We start from the raw sequence: 20694 nt of genomic DNA on the forward strand, positions 1-20694 counted from the left end.
ATACATTCATTCTAATTATATTCTTTTACAACATGAATTGTATGGACATTAATAACATGCAACACAAAAATGTATTTAATGCCAGTTTTTTGTGGGGCCCTCCCATGCTCTGGGCCCTGGGTACATAGTACCAATTACACCCCCCCCCCGCCGCCAGTCTGATGCCCCTGCCCCGCAACAACACACAAAAACACCTCACACTGACAAATATATTTTACATATCCTTTATTACAACATAACATACAGAAAAATAGGTTTGGTCCATGAAAACATCTGTAGAATCTAATAAAAGCTAAAATCCTGCATTGCTTTCTTCAACATCTTACAGGTTCATTTTAAATCCTGCGCCTGGCCAAACCACATTAGTGTACTCTCAGATAATGAAATTAAAGTTTCCACCAGGGCGTTCATCTTTACCATGAACAGAGTAACATCGGGTCAACACAGAGGTAACAGGTTTTCAGCCAGTGTGCGAAGAAGCTGCGACTCTTTAAATCTATTTGCTCACTTGTGCGACTGCTTGTGTGTTTATGGCTTCTTTGCACATAATTAAATTTCACAAAAGAAATGCATGATTGAAACTTCTCAGCTCATACAAGGCCTAACGTGTGTGGCGCACAGCTAAAGCCAGCATGCTGTGAAGAAAAATCATAGTGTGAACTGATTAGTATAAATACCAACTCTGAGCAAAGACAAAAACAGATACGAAAAAGAACCGCCAGAATAAAAGAGACAGTCTTACTTCACATCCACCTTCAGGGTTTTTTTTTTCTTCAGCTCTGTATTTACAAAACCCATTGATGAGGTACTTTTATACTAGCTACTTCTTTGATAATCTGTACTCGCTAACAAGACAGTATTGATATACATTAAAAACCCATCAGGATTATTGATAATAAAAAAAAAGGCAAGAAAACTTCATACGACTGGAAACCGCACCAATTCGCCACAACATATATTCCGCCATGATCAACTTTAAATTTAATGAGCTTAATTTTTTAGTTGAAACAGCTGTGCCCCAAAAAAGCCAACAGTGATTTAAGACAAAGCAACATGAGCCAACATGGAGAAATGCCTGACAGGTTACCATCCCAATCTCTGCATGGGCACGCACATGTGGGCCAAATCAGGAGAGTCAGGAAAATGTACTACCCATTATTTATTTTTTGGTGCAGAAACAGAAAGCTTCATCTTGTCAATTTGATTCGCCCAGTTTTGCATTTTGTGTGGGAATACTGAATAAAAACAAAAGGAATGCTTCCAGATAACGCTCAGACAAAGGAGAGCGTGCTCAGGGGTCAGAGCTGTGGAAAAAAGAAAAGAAAAGGAAAACAAAGCTGCAAAGCAGTTGAGATGCAGAAGGAGAGAGGGAGAACACACAGAAGTGAGGAATCTATTTGACCGTCTCACACTTGCACACTAATTTGTCCACTGCCTGTGAAGAGTTTTTGCTTTAGGTATTCCTGATGCCGAGGGCCTGCTCCAGTTCCTGTCGCCTCTGTTGGACCTGAAAAACGTTCAGACAAGGCATCGTTTTACACACACACACGCACATGTGCATACTATATATACAGGGGTGCACATAACTGGTACACATCATGCTCATGTGTACTAAACATCATTGATGCACAGCAGAGAGAAACACTTTCCAACAATCTGTCATTGCTTTCCCCTTATGAAGCACTTCCCTTGTGTGTTCTGCTGCGCATCATTTTTAGCACGGGCATATATACATACATACATACATACATATATACATACATACATATATATACACACAGTGTTCAGAATAATAGTAGTGCTATGTGACTAAAAAGTTTAATCCAGGTTTTGAGTATATTTCTTATTGTTACATGGGAAACAAGGTACCAGTAGATTCAGTAGATTCTCACAAATCCAACAAGACCAAGCATTCATGATATGCACACTCTTAAGGCTATGAAATTGGGTGATTAGTAAAAAAAAGTAGAAAAGGGGGTGTTCGCAATAATAGTAGCATCTGCTGTTGACTCTTCAAACTCAAAACTATTATGTTCAAAATGCTTTTATAGCAATCCTGTGAATCACTAAACTAGTATTTAGTTCTATAACCACAGTTTTTCATGATTTCTTCACATCTGCGAGGCATTAATTTTGTTGGTTTGGAACCAAGATTTTGCTTGTTGAAACACCCATTTCAAGGGCATGTCCTCTTCAGCATAAGGCAACATGACATCTTGAAGTATTTTGACATATCCAAACTGATCCATGATACCTGGTATGCGATATATAGGCCCAACACCATAGTAGGAGAAACATGCCCATATCATGATGCTTGCACCACCATGCTTCACTGTCTTCACTGTGACTTGAATTCAGAGTTGGGGGGTCGTCTCAAACTGTCTGCGGCCCATGGACCCAAAAAGAACAATTTTACTCTCAGCAGTCCACAAAATATTCCTCCATTTCTCTTTAGGCCAGTTGATGTGTTCTTTGGCAAACTGTAACCTTTTCTGCACGTCTTTTATTTAACAGAGGGACTTTGCGGGGGATTCGTGCAAATAAATTAGCCTCACACAGGCATCTTCTAACTGTCACAGCACTTACAGGTAACTCTAGACTGTCTTTGATCATCCTGGAGCTGATCAATGGGTGAGCCTTTGCCATTCTGGTTATTCTTCTATCCATTTTGATGGTTGTTTTCTGTTTTCTTCCACGTGTCTTTTTTTTTTTGTCCATTTTAAAAGCATTGGAGATCATTGTAGATGAACAGCCTATAATTTTTTGCACCTGCGTTTCCCCTCTCCAATCAACTTTTTAATCAAACTACGCTGTTCTTCTGAACAATGTCTTGAATGTCCCATTTTCCTCAGGCTTTCAAAGAGAAAAGCATGTTCAACAGGTGCTGGCTTCATCCTTAAATAGGGGACACCTGATTTACACCCATTTGTTCCACAAAATAGGCGATCTCACTGACTGAATGCCACACTACTATTATTGTGAACACCCCCTTTTCTACTTTTTTTTTCCTAATAGCCCAATTTCATAGCCTTAAGAGTGTGCATATCATGAACGCCTGGTCTTGTTGGATTTGTGAGAATCTACTGAATCTACTGGTACCATGTTTCCCATGTAACAATAAGAAATATACTCAAAACCTGGATTAATCTTTTTAGTCACATAGCACTATTATTCGAGAGAGAGAGATCGAGAGACCTAGCGCTGTCATTTCTGAGCTTTCGCCCATTATATCAGCGTATTTGATTGACAGCATCCCAGACACCATTCTCTTGTACTTTAGTCGACTTAAATTCCAGTGTGACTTGAAGCCGAAGTTCGACTTTTGTTCGACACATACAGGCCTAGCATACACACTAAAACGTTTTCGGTCATTTCGTGTGCACGCAGATCTCTCTTCAAAAGGTGTTGTATTTACAAAAACACTTTTCATAAATACTTTCATTCCAAACCAGGTTTAAAGAAAAAGGTGTAAAATATCAGTGTGGTCACTGCGAACGGGCCTTAAGAGGAGAACAAACATTACCTTGGAGTAAAAGTAGCGACAGACTGCCTCCTGGGCCCATGGCTGGTAATAGAACTCCGCTCTTCGCTCCTCCTCAGGGTTTCCTACCACATCAGTCATGGTCTGTCAACAGGACCACAAAACTATAGTGGTCAAAAACAAAAAAAAAACAAAACAAAAAAAAAAAACACACGCACATGCAACAGCTTGGGAACACAAGGGACAATTGGTAGCTGACAGGGGAAAGACATATTACATGTTTCAAAGTCGACTGACTTCATTCCAAGACAGCAGGAGGCGCGCTGCTGTGATTGCAGTATGTGCTCCTGAGTCCTCTTGTCCAGTTAAACTTTAGATTAAACTCTCAGTCACCAAGAAAGTGCAACACAAGGTACAGCAAACACAATTAACCTCCAATTCTGGGCACGTTTACTTAACAGCACAGAAACCATTCTCGATACAAAGTGTCAGTTCGGGTTCTTCTAGATCTGATTAGTTGTGGCTCATCCCATTTATAACACCAGTGTTTGTCATCATTTTGGGACACAGAGGTCTTTATTTCTGTGGAGAATCCACAGACCTGCCTTCACTATTGTGATCTAACCAGCTCCAACAATATACAAGAACAAGACAATTGCCTTCAGAAGTCAACAGAAACTACACTATGATCTCTCTGATGTAGAGATGTGATGCAGTAATTACGCAACAAGACAGTTGCTCTTGAAACTGCTCGCTCCCTCTCAGTACTGCACAGCAGTGGTTTTGCCACAACACAGTTTTGAAGCAATCTGTGTCTCACAGCTTTAACATCCATTGTACATAAAGAAGCAATTTCTTAAAAAAAAAAAAAAAATCTGTTGATAAAACTCTTGGACCATTAATTCAGAATTTGACATACTTGCCTCTTAGACTGGTGGTTGGCTCTCACTGCGGTATTGTATCACTTCCTGTTCCGGAGCACAGCGGTGTTTTTCTGTATCTGTTAGCTGTTTAATCTGCGCAGTTAGATTGATCTAGTTATCTAGATTACGATTTGTTTCCCAGTGTAATCTTTACGTGCCTTAACTAAAGCACTCCCTCTGCTGAATCACCTCTAAATTATTTACACATTATTCACTTTGCGTGTTTTTAGGAATCCGCTAGCTTAGCGTAGCTACTAGCTCTTAGTCGATTTAGCATGGCGGCTTCTCCTGTCTCTCCCGCACTTTTCTGCTCTGGGTGTGAAATGTTTAGTTATTCCTCGGCCTCCTTTAGCAGTAATGGTACTTGTAATAAGTGTAGCTTATTCGTAGCTTTGGAGGCCAGGCTGGGCGAATTGGAGACTCGGCTCCGCACCGTGGAAAATTCTACAGCTAGCCAGGCCCCTGTAGTCGGTGTGGACCAAGGTAGCTTAGCCGCCGTTAGTTACCCCCTGGCAGATCCCGAGCAGCCGGGAAAGCAGGCTGACTGGGTGACTGTGAGGAGGAAGCGTAGCCCTAAACAGAAGCCCCGTGTACACCGCCAACCCGTTCACATCTCTAACCGTTTTTCCCCACTCGGCGACACACCCGCCGAGGATCAAACTCTGGTTATTGGCGACTCTGTTTTGAGAAATGTGAAGTTAGCGACACCAGCAACCATAGTCAATTGTCTTCCGGGGGCCAGAGCAGGCGACATTGAAGGAAATTTGAAACTGCTGGCTAAGGCTAAGCGTAAATTTGGTAAGATTGTAATTCACGTCGGCAGTAATGACACCCGGTTACGCCAATCGGAGGTCACTAAAATTAACATTAAATCGGTGTGTAACTTTGCAAAAACAATGTCGGACTCTGTAGTTTTCTCTGGGCCCCTCCCCAATCAGACTGGGAGTGACATGTTTAGCCACATGTTCTCCTTGAATTGCTGGCTGTCTGAGTGGTGTCCAAAAAATGAGGTGGGCTTCATAGAAAATTGGCAAAGCTTCTGGGGAAAACCTGGTCTTGTTAGGAGAGACGGCATCCATCCCACTTTGGATGGAGCAGCTCTCATTTCTAGAAATCTGGCCAATTTTCTTAAATCCTCCAAACCGTGACTATCCAGGGTTGGGACCAGGAAGCAGAGTTGTAGTCTTACACACCTCTCTGCAGCTTCTCTCCCCCTGCCATCCCCTCATTACCCCATCCCCGTAGAGACGGTGCCTGCTCCCAAACCACCAATAACCAGCAAAAATCTATTTAAGCATAAAAATTCAAAAAGAAAAAATAATATAGCACCTTCAACTGCACCACAGACTAAAACAGTTAAATGTGGTCTATTAAACATTAGGTCTCTCTCTTCTAAGTCCCTGTTGGTAAATGATATAATAATTGATCAACATATTGATTTATTCTGCCTTACAGAAACCTGGTTACAGCAGGATGAATATGTTAGTTTAAATGAGTCAACACCCCCGAGTCACACTAACTGCCAGAATGCTCGTAGCACGGGCCGGGGCGGAGGATTAGCAGCAATCTTCCATTCCAGCTTATTAATTAATCAAAAACCCAGACAGAGCTTTAATTCATTTGAAAGCTTGACTCTTAGTCTTGTCCATCCAAATTGGAAGTCCCAAAAACCAGTTTTATTTGTTATTATCTATCGTCCACCTGGTCGTTACTGTGAGTTTCTCTGTGAATTTTCAGACCTTTTGTCTGACTTAGTGCTTAGCTCAGATAAGATAATTATAGTGGGCGATTTTAACATCCACACAGATGCTGAGAATGACAGCCTCAACACTGCATTTAATCTATTATTAGACTCTATTGGCTTTGCTCAAAAAGTAAATGAGTCCACCCACCACTTTAATCATATCTTAGATCTTGTTCTGACTTATGGTATGGAAATAGAAGACTTAACAGTATTCCCTGAAAACTCCCTTCTGTCTGATCATTTCTTAATAACATTTACATTTACTCTGATGGACTACCCAGCAGTGGGGAATAAGTTTCATTACACTAGAAGTCTTTCAGAAAGCGCTGTAACTAGGTTTAAGGATATGATTCCTTCTTTATGTTCTCTAATGCCATATACCAACACAGTGCAGAGTAGCTACCTAAACTCTGTGAGTGAGATAGAGTATCTCGTCAATAGTTTTACATCCTCATTGAAGACAACTTTGGATGCTGTAGCTCCTCTAAAAAAGAGAGCTTTAAATCAGAAGTGCCTGACTCCGTGGTATAACTCACAAACTCGTAGCTTAAAGCAGATAACCCGTAAGTTGGAGAGGAAATGGCGTCTCACTAACTTAGAAGATCTTCACTTAGCCTGGAAAAAGAGTCTGTTGCTCTATAAAAAAGCCCTCCGTAAAGCTATGACATCTTTCTACTCATCACTAATTGAAGAAAATAAGAACAACCCCAGGTTTCTTTTCAGCACTGTAGCCAGGCTGACAAAGAGTCAGAGCTCTATTGAGCTGAGTATTCCATTAACTTTAACTAGTAATGACTTCATGACTTTCTTTGCTAACAAAATTTTAACTATTAGAGAAAAAATTACTCATAACCATCCCAAAGACGTATCGTTATCTTTGGCTGCTTTCAGTGATGCCGGTATTTGGTTAGACTCTTTCTCTCCGATTGTTCTGTCTGAGTTATTTTCATTAGTTACTTCATCCAAACCATCAACATGTTTATTAGACCCCATTCCTACCAGGCTGCTCAAGGAAGCCCTACCATTATTTAATGCTTCGATCTTAAATATGATCAATCTATCTTTGTTAGTTGGCTATGTACCACAGGCTTTTAAGGTGGCAGTAATTAAACCATTACTTAAAAAGCCATCACTTGACCCAGCTATCTTAGCTAATTATAGGCCAATCTCCAACCTTCCTTTTCTCTCAAAAATTCTTGAAAGGGTAGTTGTAAAACAGCTAACTGATCATCTGCAGAGGAATGGTCTATTTGAAGAGTTTCAGTCAGGTTTTAGAATTCATCATAGTACAGAAACAGCATTAGTGAAGGTTACAAATGATCTTCTTATGGCCTCGGACAGTGGACTCATCTCTGTGCTTGTTCTGTTAGACCTCAGTGCTGCTTTTGATACTGTTGACCATAAAATTTTATTACAGAGATTAGAGCATGCCATAGGTATTAAAGGCACTGCGCTGCGGTGGTTTGAATCATATTTGTCTAATAGATTACAATTTGTTCATGTAAATGGGGAATCTTCTTCACAGACTAAAGTTAATTATGGAGTTCCACAAGGTTCTGTGCTAGGACCAATTTTATTCACTTTATACATGCTTCCCTTAGGCAGTATTATTAGATGGTATTGCTTACATTTTCATTGTTACGCAGATGATACCCAGCTTTATCTATCCATGAAGCTAGAGGACACACACCAATTAGCTAAACTGCAGGATTGTCTTACAGACATAAAGACATGGATGACCTCTAATTTCCTGCTTTTAAACTCAGATAAAACTGAAGTTATTGTACTTGGCCCCACAAATCTTAGAAACATGGTGTCTAACCAGATCCTTACTGTGGATGGCATTACCCTGACCTCTAGTAATACTGTGAGAAATCTTGGAGTCATTTTTGATCAGGATATGTCATTCAAAGCGCATATTAAACAAATATGTAGGACTGCTTTTTTGCATTTACGTAATATCTCTAAAATCAGAAAGGTCTTGTGTCAGAGTGATGCTGAAAAACTAATTCATGCATTTATTTCCTCTAGGCTGGACTATTGTAATTCATTATTATCAGGTTGGCCTAAAAGTTCCCTAAAAAGCCTTCAGTTAATTCAAAATGCTGCAGCTAGAGTACTGACGGGGACTAGAAGGAGAGAGCATATCTCACCCATATTGGCCTCCTGTTAATTCTAGAATAGAATTTAAAATTCTTCTTCTTACTTATAAGGTTTTGAATAATCAGGTCCCATCTTATCTTAGGGACCTCGTAGTACCATATCACCCCAATAGAGCGCTTCGCTCTCAGACTGCAGGCTTACTTGTAGTTCCTAGGGTTTGTAAGAGTAGAATGGGAGGCAGAGCCTTCAGCTTTCAGGCTCCTCTCCTGTGGAACCAGCTCCCAATTCAGATCAGGGAGACAGACACCCTCTCTACTTTTAAGATTAGGCTTAAAACTTTCCTTTTTGCTAAAGCTTATAGTTAGGGCTGGATCAGGTGACCCTGAACCATCCCTTAGTTATGCTGCTATAGACGTAGACTGCTGGGGGGTTCCCATGATGCATTGTTTCTTTCTCTTTTTGCTCTGTATGCACCACTCTGCATTTAATCATTAGTGATCGATCTCTGCTCCCCTCCACAGCATGTCTTTTTCCTGGTTCTCTCCCTCAGTCCCAACCAGTCCCAGCAGAAGACTGCCCCTCCCTGAGCCTGGTTCTGCTGGAGGTTTCTTCCTGTTAAAAGGGAGTTTTTCCTTCCCACTGTAGCCAAGTGCTTGCTCACAGGGGGTCGTTTTGACCATTGGGGTTTTACATAATTATTGTATGGCCTTGCCTTACAATATAAAGCGCCTTGGGGCAACTGTTTGTTGTGATTTGGCGCTATATAAAAAAATTGATTGATTGATTGATTAGAAGCATCACCACACCAATGCCACTTCTTACCCGTCAAGATGCTGAAAGGCTAGTAAGTCTTGTTTTCATCTTATTCACATCTTCATGACCACAAGAACAAACATACAACCCTGGTTTTACATGAACTCCACTGGCTGTCTGCATCAGAGTAGATTTTTAATCATCCATTTGTAATATTCAGTGTTTTCCATGTGTAATTTTTTAGAATTGATATTTTATGGTTTTACTAGAATTTTTATTTTTTAATAGACTAGAGAATCTGTCTTCAGTTGTTGAGTGCTTCAAGAGAACAAGTCATGCATCTAAAGGAATACATTTCCAATTTTGAACAATGAAATGACTTCAAACACTACGTGCCCTTCACTTATCTGAAATTATGTTACATTGAGGCTTCTGTTAGAAGAAACAGCTCCTTTTCCACTATGAATTCCTCCCTGAACACCCATGGAACAGCCAGCCAAAAAACATTTTTGGAATGTGAAACCACAATAACATGTCCCTCTTGTCATATATAAAAAAAAAAAAAAAAAGAAAAAAAAAAGACGATTTTCGCCATTAGTATAAAATTGGCTAATTTCACACCATCTGCTTGGGAAATACTTCATATTCGCAACACATAAGCCCCATTCTCACTGTCATGGATATGCATCAATAACAAATCAGAGTTTGGAGATCAATGTGGTGGAGCGCACGGGTTGATGATGTCTTGGACTTGAACCATAAGAGTGTGCATCAGATCATGTGTGACTACATTATGGGCTACAGAAAAATGCAAAGGATCATTAAAGTATGTCAAAGTTCATGATGGGGAAAAAGAAATTTTTGAATATCTTGAAAAGTCTACCACAGTTAAAACCAGAGCATGACACACTGAAGGAGCATCCTGGTGACACCCCAACCTCTAAGGTTTACCATGGTGTGGAGACTTCAAATCTTGACCTTCCAGGATGCATTTGCATGTAAGAGAGAATATGCCTCAAGTCCTAATTGGGAGAGAGTGAGTCCAACACCAGCCTCACCTTGAGGTCTCGGCACTGTGATTGCAGCCAGTCGTTGATAAAACCCTGAGGATCTCTGGCGAAACTCAACATGAACTCTCTTTGAGTCTTCAGCTGATTAATGGTCTCAATGGTTTCATGAATCTTGAGAGAATAAACAGAAGACAATTTCAAAACAATTCATGTACAATATTATATATAGCCCTGTTCTCCCATCAGCCTGTTCTGCCTGAAAAGGGGGTGGGCCGATGCACAAGCACGGCTAACATCATGTACATCGGAATGCCAATTTCAATAAAATGTCTAATTTCATCACAAATAATAAAAAATATCACAAATAACTCACCTCATTGTGCCCATTTTATGTCATTTGTCTCATTCGTTAAATGTATTCCATGTAATTATTTTTTATTTCAGGTGAGTGTCTGCTATTCCAGACAAAAACAATATTGCTGACTTATGTCAGAACAAAAGCCTCAGGAGGAGATGTTTAAGGGGAATGACTCCACGGCTCATCAATATGAATGCAACGCAGCCAAGTTAATGGCTGCAAGCAGGAGGTCACAAAGACATGAAGGAAATCAGTGATACAAAAACTATTTGAGGAGTAATGTTTGGACATCTTCACTGTGTGGTTAATGATGTGTCAAGTCACATTTTAGTCCTCTTTAATGGATTTAAAACACCTTCATAAAAAAAGAGTAGTTTTTTTACATCCTTTTTATACATGTAATAGAAAATTATGTTACAGGAGAGTTGACAACTCCACTGAGTTGTCAATGTGTTTTTTTTTTTTTTAATGGGACATGCAATGCACCAGTCCCAGTAGTGATTTGCCACATCTCAAATAGTTGCTAATGGATAACTGTGACATAAATAGAACATTACTCAAAATGTACGCAGTGGAAATCACAGAGCCCAAACTTGTTTTACATGCCCAGTTTGGAAGCAGGGAGCACATCCATGCATACAGCTAACTGTACAACGCTACACTAGTTGTGGCCTGTGTCAGCTTTCTGTTCTGGTCTCCACCTTATTGTCCAGTCCTGCAATTTCCTGCTGGCTGGCTGTGGACAGCAGGAATGAGTTCATCTGGGTCTTCAGTGTGTCATCTACTTCCACATCAATGTCATAGCAAGCGGTCTTCTTCTGATCGTTGGGGTCCACACTACTCACACAACACAGCACATGCAATTTTTTGGTACAACAACACGGTCACAGAATGTAAGTAGAAAGTGATTCAATTAAAATGCAGAACCACTGCGATCTGGTTCACACAGCACTCAGATTTCTCTCAAGTGGGTAATTTTCTTACACCTCCAGACTTGTATTATAAATAAGGACCATAGCAACACCTGCACCTTACATGGGTCTTTATTGTAATTGAGTTACCTGATAACGTGGTTGATGATGATGGGCTCTGGGGGCATCAGGAGTGCGTGTAGGCGCTGTGGAATTTCTGAGAACTTCATTCGCTGTGTCTCAAAGATCTGAAAAGTGAAGGAATTCTGTTACAGCAGTCAGTGAAAAACACATCACGTAACCAGTGAAAAGTGTTTTCTTCCAACAGCTTTAGCAATGACATCTTATTTTGAACTCAACAAATGTTACAGTTCTGAATTTTATATATATATATATATATATATATATATATATATATATATATATATATATAATCCTCTGCTCTTCAAATCAAAGTATCAATAGATTTCTGCAACACACAAGCACTTTTATTTCACAGTGTACGCCATTGTCAGGAAATCTCTTAACTTTACAAAACCCCATGTTTATCTTGGAACAGCTCTGAGAAAAAAAAAAAAAATGTAATCCAAGGCTCAGCTCAGATGGAGCAGAGGGGATCTCCATACAAGGACAACATCAATATCAACATCAGAGAAAGGAACGCCAACACCATCAAGAGCAGGAACTGTTCAGGACAACAGCGATGATAAAACTGTTCCAGCTGCACACAGACTGCTAAGGTTTGCACTTATTTGCAAGGATGACACAAATCCCCCCTTATGGGTCATAAAGAAAAACAATAAAAAGGTTCAAGAGAGATCTACACACCTGCTGCAAGTATTTATCACAGTTGATGAACTCGCGCTCATGGGGGTCTTGAAGCTTATGGGTTTTCACATACTGCCATAGCGCCTGAATAATCACGGGCCTGGTTTGGGTGTGGATTCCTAACATACGAGCCAGGCGGGGATCCAGCTTGAACTGTGGGGGCTGTTGGGACAAGAGACAATAAGGAAGCAAAATAGGGAGAGACTTTGTGAAACTTCAACCTGGCGATATCTCAGTCACAGCAGTGCAAATTTAACACAAAAACACGCTTTGCTGTTAACTTTTAACCTTTCCAGGAACATTGATGAACACAACAAGGTGAAAAGAGCAAGTAAAATGATAGTGGATGGGGGGGGGGGGGTTAAAAAAATTACCTGATAGTCAAGCATGAGTAAGACGGTGCAACGAACACCAACGTCACCTGGTCTCTTTACCTGGAAACCATCAGTTTCTTGGGTGGTGGCGGTCCTATGCCACTAAAATTATAAACAGGTTTTCTTATTAAACATTTGATGAGGTGTTGCTCCAGCATTCGTTATGCATCAAAGAGCAAACTTTAACTGATAATGAAACATTTCAGGTGTATGTTTTGAGTGAAATTAAAACACAAGTATTGACAACTCCCCTCTTAATAGTGAAACCCAATCAGGCTATATAATTAATTCTCTCCCATTCACATTAATATTTATTCAACTGTTCATAGAAAATAAGCAAACATACTTCCACAAGATGATTATCTGGACCATACAGGTCCTTGTCCAACTCTATGACTAAGGACTTGAAGAAAGACGAGAACTTCCTCTTTTGTTTGGTTGCTTCATATTTGGACACAGCCGTCTAGAAAAAATAAAATGTCAGAATTATGTGACCAGAAACATGAACGCAGTCAAGTGTGGCAAAGCACACACAAACTACACTCTTACACAAAGAAGGGGCATATAAACAAGACCAACACCAACATTACTGAATCCACAGTGACGCCAATCATTTAAATTTACTTTTTATTCAGTCACGTTTTATGTTGAACTCATAAAATCCAAATAGCTGATATTAGGGCTGAAATTTACAATTATTTTCATAATCTGTCAGTTGTTCAGTCCACAAAATGTCAAAAAAATGGTGAAAAATGTGTATCAATACTTTCCAGAGCCCAAGATGATGCCTTCAAATGTCTTATTTTGTTCAGAGTGCAAGGTTATTCAGTGTACTGCCAAAGAGGAGTAAAGTAATCATAAACACAAACCAGGAAATATTCACAGCTGAAATCAGACAATTTGGATATTTATTTAAAAAAAAAAAAAATCATCAACTATTGAAATAGTTTGCAGATTAATAGTCAATAACTGATTCATTGTTGCAGCTCCAGCAGATATGGTCTTGTAAGGCTACAATTCTGTCCTATAACATTTGAACAATGTGACCCAGGAGACACCATTTCAAAGCTAGAAACTGTCAGGACCATGAATTTCAAGTTTTATCCTTACATCCTCCAGCAGACGTCCCTCAACTCGGAGCTCCCATGATGCAACTGTGCCTTCTCCGTCCTCAGCATCGGGTTTTGCAGGGTTGAAGGTGTTAGATATGAAGATTCGAAGCTTTCTCTTTTGCTAAAAATGAATAAATTCCAAAGGAGCTTTAGATGCATTATTACACAACATGAAGCTGCTTGACCAACAAAATGTCACACCATGTTTCTGTGCTACATGAAGAAAAACAAAATCAATTCCCAGTTGTTTTCTTCAAATATTTAGTCATCTTTGAACAGGTTTCAAAATAAATTTTTGGGGGGCCTATTGGCTAAAGTGCTGTTTCTCAAGGTTTTTCATCCTTTTCAAAATCTGACATCAAAGAAAACAGTGAATACAAGCAATAACGAGATAAAATGTATTCAGGAAAAAAACCCAAAAAACTATGGCAGCCTGAATGCAGTTATTGTTCGGTATCTTCACAAATCCTTTTAGTAAAACCGTTTTCTTAGTAGAAAAGGGTTGAAAGTAAGCCTACCTTCATGCAGTCAATAAAGGCATGAATATACAATGCTCCAATGCAGTTTGAACTAACAAGTACTCACTCAAGGACTTAAATATTAAATGATCAAAACCTGGAATTACAAACAGCTCTGAAAATCATTTCACCGCTCAACTCTACGGAAGCACTGGGATAGCGCATGGAAATGAACTGCACCTTGATGGGTCTCTTGAGGGCCTCCTGAATGTCCAGCCTTTTGCGCATTATGGTCTGGTCCAGCTTCCTCTCAAAAGCAAGCAGATCCATGTAAGCCTGAGACTCTGGGACCAGTTCCCTGATCTAGGACACAACAGCGGTTAATGGTGATCATCTCTGCCATGCCAGATAAATTCAACAGTCAACTCTTAAGCCAACTACTCTTCAATTAACAAAAGCAATTTTACCAGTATGATGAGTCACACTGTTATGGGGGTCTAACTAAACTTAAGAATCTGTATGTCAACACTGATGTGTCAGATTGTGTAGAGATGCCTGCTGAATTAAGCATCTCACAGCACATGTAAACAATGGCTAGTGAGGATGTGGGTGGCGTTGATCCAGCGAGTTCACGGGTGATTAAGATGATGACACGATCTCCCAAGTTGAGAGGGTTATCTAGAGGAGGTGTACCACCTGTGATAGACTTCTGGCTTGCCCCGATGTCCTGTTGTCCATACTTCACGATGGTAGTTTACACTGTGCTCTGAACCGGAACTCTGCTGAAACTGACCTCTCGTGTGAGTCACAGACCGCGACATTCACAACTGCGAGCACTCAAATGTAATTGTTATGGTTCAACAGCTGATTCAAATAGTTCTGTTCTCCTTGAATATGACAGATTAATCCCAAAAAACACTTTTGATGTTCCATTATTTTCAATGAGAGGATGGCGGTGTGTGTGTGTGTGTATACACGAGTCACTGCTAGCTGTGAATATTGTTTCATGCTGACAAAAGTTCAACATTTTCAGCCTCTTCTGATTACAGCAGTGACAATGATGAACTGGACTACGGACTATGCCAGTCTATTTATTATTGCTATGTGCAAGATTCCAGAATGTTGGCGGAAAAATACCCCTTTCATGCAGGGGGTTAGTGTCATTCCTTTTATGCAGTGAGGAAGAAGCAGTGCATTGCTACACATTTGCCCCAGTCAGTCATTTTCTACCACATTCATTCGAGAAATGGGCATGTCAGAAAAACCTAATACTAAGGCACACAACAGAAAAGTGATGCACGTTAAACCTATTACTCTTCAAACTCATCCTTTGAGTGCCCATGTAGGTGGAGGAAACATTGTAAAGAGTTTGCTGCAAATGGGGGCAATGTTTACATGGACAGCAACAATCCTTGTTGTAGCTAAGACCATATTTAGATTATGGTGTTTACACAAGTTGCTTAAAGATATTCCACTCATATTCCTGTTTACATATTACAGAGCACAGTCTGCTAAATGATTCAAGGCCGCATTATGTCCCCTACATCCCATGTGGTGTAAAATTCCATGAAAACTCCAACAGGACAGCATAGCCCGATTATACACGCCCACAATGCACTTCGATAATCAGACTAAGATCGTAAAGCCTGGGTCCCACCGAATAATGAAGGATGAATAATGAGCCAAGCAGGATTTTCTCTTTGCTACGAGAGGGTTTCTTCAACTATCGTGGGAGTTTCGTGGCTCTGAGAAGCATTATCTTCAGTTAACGAGGCTCCCCTCTGAGCGTGGCGCTAATTTCAAGATGTTCAAAATTTAGCAACAACAATGTGGGGCAGATTGTATATGAGTTACTAAGACGACTTAGAGGCATGTGCATGGTGGCTGCTAAAAGCCCATTATCCATGTGCCTGGCAGCTACGCAGGACCTGAGAGGCTATTTTTGGAGTGGCTGCCCTCTTGCGCACACAATTCAACCTGCTCGGTGCGCTGGACGCTGTATATAAAATAATTATTTTGTAGGATTAATCATTTTCTGCCAAACCTTGGATGCTGAAAACACCTCTAATCGCTTCTGTAATTACAGAGGACCGTTTCATCTGGATGCTCCATGTGGAATGTATTTTGGAACAGCTTAAGGTAACTATTTTTAATGTTTTTATAGCGTGATAAAACAGTTCCTAGCTGTAAAAGTATGTCTATAGTTGATTTAATTTCTTGTTAATGGATTTCTTGTTAATGAGGCAGTGACTCATCACGCCCCAAACGAGCATTTAGGCAGAATGCCAGCTCACAAAAGAGCGATTTTTCAGTCAATAATGGACGAACGCAAAGTTAAAATTTGGATGACTGTGTGAAAGTGGATGTGTGTTTAAAGCCGTGGAAGAATAACTCCAGTGAAGCCGCTAAAATCAGTGCAGAGCTGTGCAACAATACAGGAGAGTGCACAAAAGACCAATTTTGAAGACATAATACAAAGTTAAAAGTTGTATCACGGTGATTTGTAAGCCGCGGAAGAAATAAAGAATTTTTTTGTTTTTTGAAAGTGATCCACAGGTGATGAGGCACTTGAAGCAGACCATCGATGTGACTGTAGATGAGCACCAGTACGCGTACAGGAAAACCGGTCCACAGCTGATGCCATCTCCACCGTGGTGCATCAGGTCCTCTCCCACACAGAGAACAAGGACTCCTATGCAAAGCCGCTGTTCCTGGACTTCACTTCTGCGTTCAACACCATCATCCCGCAGAAACTGGTTTCCAAGCTGGCTGAACTAGGAGCCCCCTCAGCACTGTGCAACTGGATCCTGGACTTCCTGACTGGGAGGCCACAGAGGGTCAGGATCAATACCACCTCATCCTCCACCATCATCCTGAACACTGGCTCACCCCAGGGTTGTGTGCTCAGTCCACTACTGTACACAATGATGACCTTCAACTGCAGAGCCCAGGACAAGAATAATCTTGTTGTTAAGTTTGCAGATGATACAGCAGTGATTGGGCTCATTAGCCAAGGGGATGAGACTATGTACAGGTGAGAAGTGGAAAACCTAACACGGTGGTGCGGAGACAACAACCTCATCCTCAACACCCAGAAGACCAAGGAGATAGTTGCTGACTTCCGCAGGTCAGTCAGCCCCCCCACACATCAACAGAGCAGCAGTGGAGATCGTCTCCTCCATCAGGTATCTTGGAGTCCACCTCTCCAACACTCTCACCTGGCACACCAACACCACAGCTGTCATCATGGAAGCCCACCAAGTCTATTTTTTGAGGAAATTGGGAAGGGCCGGACTGAACACCGAGGTCCTCAGGGCCTTCTACAGCTGTGCAGTGGAGAGTGTCGTGTCCTGTCCTGCTGCCTTCCTGTGTGGTATGGTGGCTGCACAGTGGCGGAGAAGAAAGCGCTGCAGGGGGTGGTGAAGTCTGCACAGAGGACCATCGGATGCAGCTTACCACCCATTGGGGACATCTACATCTCCAGATGCAGAGACAAAGCCACCTGCATCCTCCGAGACTCCACCCACCCTGCGCACAGTCTGTTCACACCCCTTCCCTCTGGAAGGAGGCTGTGCAGCATCTGGGCAAAAACATCCAGACAGAAAAACAGCTTCTACCCGAATGCTGTCAGACTGTTGAACAGTTCAACATCCACCACCAAACTCTGAACACTGCACTACATGCACATTGTCACCTTCTTAATACTCTAACGCTGCTGCTGCTACCGACCCTGTGCCTTGTGTATATATTCTATGGCCACAGTGGTGTGCATATTGTACATTGCAAAAGTTTACACAATAGGTTAGGTAAAAAAAAAATAAAATTGTCGCAGTTAACTACACCAAGATCTGGAGAAACTGCATTTCGTTCTGCCTGCAAGGGTCGAGTGACAATAAAAGTGAGTCTGAGTGAGTCTGAGGTGTATGCAATTAAAGGGCCACACCATGCAATTTTGCAAGTTCTCCCACTTAGAAATCATGGAGGGGTATGAAATTTTCATCTTAGGTTGCATGTCCACTGTGAGACATAATCTTAAAAAAAAATATATATATATATTTGTATGTTAGTGCTGCAAATAAGTATTTCTACACCTGTGAAAATCAATGTTAATATTTGGTACAGTAGCCTTTGTTTGCAATTACAGAGGTCAAACATTTCCTGGAGTTTTTCACCAGGTTTGCACACACTGCAGTAGGGGTTTTGGCCCACTCCTCCACACAGATCTCTAGATCAGCTAGGTTACTGGGCTGTCACTGAGAAACAGAGTTTGAGCTCCCTCCAAAGATTTTCTATTGGGTTTAGGTCTGGAGACTGGCTAGGCCACTCCAGAACCTTGATATGCTTCTTATGCGCATGCACTCCTTGGTTAGCCTGGCTGTGTGCTTCGGGTCATTGTCACTTTGGAAGACCCATCCATGACCCATCTTCAATGCTCTAACTGAGGGAAGGAGGTTGTTCCCCAAAATCTCACAATACATGGCCCCGGTCATCCTCTCCTTAATACTGTGCAGTCGTCCTGTCCCATGTGCAGAAAAACACCCCCAAAGCATGATGCTTCCACCCCCATGCTTCACAGTAGGGACGGTGTTTTTTGGGATGGTACTCAGCATTCTTCTTCCTCTAAACACAGAGAGTGATTAAGACCAAAAACTTCTATTTTGGTCTCATCTGACCACATAGCTTTCTCCCATGACTCCTCTGGATCATCCAAATGGTCATGGGCAAACTTAAGATGGGCCTGGACGTGTGCTGATTTAAGCAGGAGAACCTTCTGTGCCATGCATGATTTTAACCCATGACGTCTTAGTGTATTACCCACAGTAACCTTGGAAACAGTGGTTCCAGCTCTCTTCAGGTCATTGACCAGCTCCTCCTGTGCAGTTCTGGCCTGATTCCTCACCTTTCTCAGGATCACTGATACGCCACGAGGTGGGATCTTGCATGGAGCCCCAGTCTGTTTAGCTTCTTCCATTTTCTAATAATTGCTCCAATAGTTAATCTTTTTTCACCAAGCTGCTTGCCAATTGCCACGTAGCCCTTTCCAATCTTGTAGAGGTTTAGCTAAACTGCAGGATTGTCTTACAGACATAAAGACATGGATGACCTCTAATTTCCTGCTTCTGAACTCAGATAAGTCTGAAGTTATTGTACTTGGCCCCACAAATCTTAGAAACATGGTGTCTAACCAGATCCTTACTCTGGATGGCATTACCCTGACCTCTAGTAATACTGTGAGAAATCTTGGAGTCATTTTTGATCAGGATATGTCATTCAAAGCGCATATTAAACAAATATGTAGGACTGCTTTTTTGCATTTACGCAATATCTCTAAAATCAGAAAGGTCTTGTCTCAGAGTGATGCTGAAAAACTAATTCATGCATTTATTTCCTCTAGGCTGGACTATTGTAATTCATTATTATCAGGTTGTCCTAAAAGTTCCCTAAAAAGCCTTCAGTTAATTCAAAATGCTGCAGCTAGAGTACTGACGGGGACTAGAAGGAGAGAGCATATCTCACCCATATTGGCCTCTCTTCATTGGCTTCCTGTTAATTCTAGAATAGAATTTAAAATTCTTCTTACTTATAAGGTTTTGAATAATCAGGTCCCATCTTATCTTAGGGACCTCGTAGTACCATATCACCCCAATAGAGCGCTTCGCTCTCAGACTGCAGGCTTACTTGTAGTTCCTAGGGTTTGTAAGAGTAGAATGGGAGGCAGAGCCTTCAGCTTTCAGGCTCCTCTTCTGTGGAACCAGCTCCCAATTCAGATCAGGGAGACAGACACCCTCTCTACTTTTAAGATTAGGCTTAAAACTTTCCTTTTTGCTAAAGCTTATAGTTAGGGCTGGATGAGGTGACCCTAAACCATCCCTTAGTTATGCTGCTATAGACGTAGACTGCTGGGGGGTTCCCATGATGCACTGTTTCTTTCTCTTTTTGCTCTGTATGCACCACTCTGCATTTAATCATTAGTGATCGATCTCTGCTCCCCTCCACAGCATGTCTTTTTCCTGGTTCTCTCCCTCAGCCCCAACCAGTCCCAGCAGAAGACTGCCCCTCCCTGAGCCTGGTTCTGCTGGAGGTTTCTTCCTGTTAAAAGGGAGTTTTTCCTTCCCACTGTAGCCAAGTGCTTGCTCACAGGGGGTCGTTTTGACCGTTGGGGTTTTACATAATTATTGTATGGCCTTGCCTTACAATATAAAGCGCCTTGGGGCAACTGTTTGTTGTGATTTGGCACTATATAAAAAAATTGATTGATTGATTGATAGAGGTCTACAATTTTGTCCCTGTTTTGTTTTTTTTTTGGATTATGTCTCTCACAGTGGACATGCACCTAAGATGAAAATTTCAGAGCCCTCCATGATTTCTAAGTGGGAGAACTTACAAAATCGCAGGGTGTTCAAATACTTATTTTCCTCGCTGTAGGTTAAGAAATGTTGGTGTGTGTCAGTAGGAGGAGAGAGAGGAGGGAAAAAAAGGAAGGTGGGGCAATCTTTTCAGTGGATACTGACTTGTACTGGAAAGAAAAACAGAATACTATGAGCGTTCACACCATGTATTTCTTTCTTATCCACTATTTAAAAGTGGTCAACAGCTTAAGTGTTTGTGGCTCAGGTGGTACAGCAAATTGCTGATTTT

At 41.2% G+C, this 20694-nt stretch overlaps 1 protein-coding gene across 2 annotated transcripts in view; it reads right to left on the bottom strand.

The window, feature by feature from the left end:
- Nucleotides 1-216: 216 nt before the first annotated feature.
- The window catches only part of smarcd1 (SWI/SNF related, matrix associated, actin dependent regulator of chromatin, subfamily d, member 1), a 34561-nt gene continuing 14083 nt past the window's right edge, over nucleotides 217-20694 (bottom strand). For both annotated transcript variants that reach the window (XM_034166039.1, XM_034166040.1), the window contains exons 4-13: nucleotides 14296-14418; nucleotides 13596-13718; nucleotides 12832-12948; nucleotides 12486-12587; nucleotides 12112-12273; nucleotides 11434-11531; nucleotides 11074-11209; nucleotides 10063-10185; nucleotides 3524-3625; nucleotides 217-1507 (exon numbers count right to left, since the gene is read on the bottom strand). In XM_034166039.1, coding sequence (XP_034021930.1) covers nucleotides 1454-1507; nucleotides 3524-3625; nucleotides 10063-10185; nucleotides 11074-11209; nucleotides 11434-11531; nucleotides 12112-12273; nucleotides 12486-12587; nucleotides 12832-12948; nucleotides 13596-13718; nucleotides 14296-14418 — 1140 coding nt within the window. In that variant the 3' untranslated portion in view covers nucleotides 217-1453. The remainder of the gene's footprint in view (nucleotides 1508-3523; nucleotides 3626-10062; nucleotides 10186-11073; nucleotides 11210-11433; nucleotides 11532-12111; nucleotides 12274-12485; nucleotides 12588-12831; nucleotides 12949-13595; nucleotides 13719-14295; nucleotides 14419-20694) is intronic.

This window comes from Thalassophryne amazonica, chromosome 3 (genome assembly GCF_902500255.1).
Source record: "Thalassophryne amazonica chromosome 3, fThaAma1.1, whole genome shotgun sequence".
Taxonomy (NCBI): Eukaryota; Metazoa; Chordata; class Actinopteri; order Batrachoidiformes; family Batrachoididae; genus Thalassophryne; species Thalassophryne amazonica.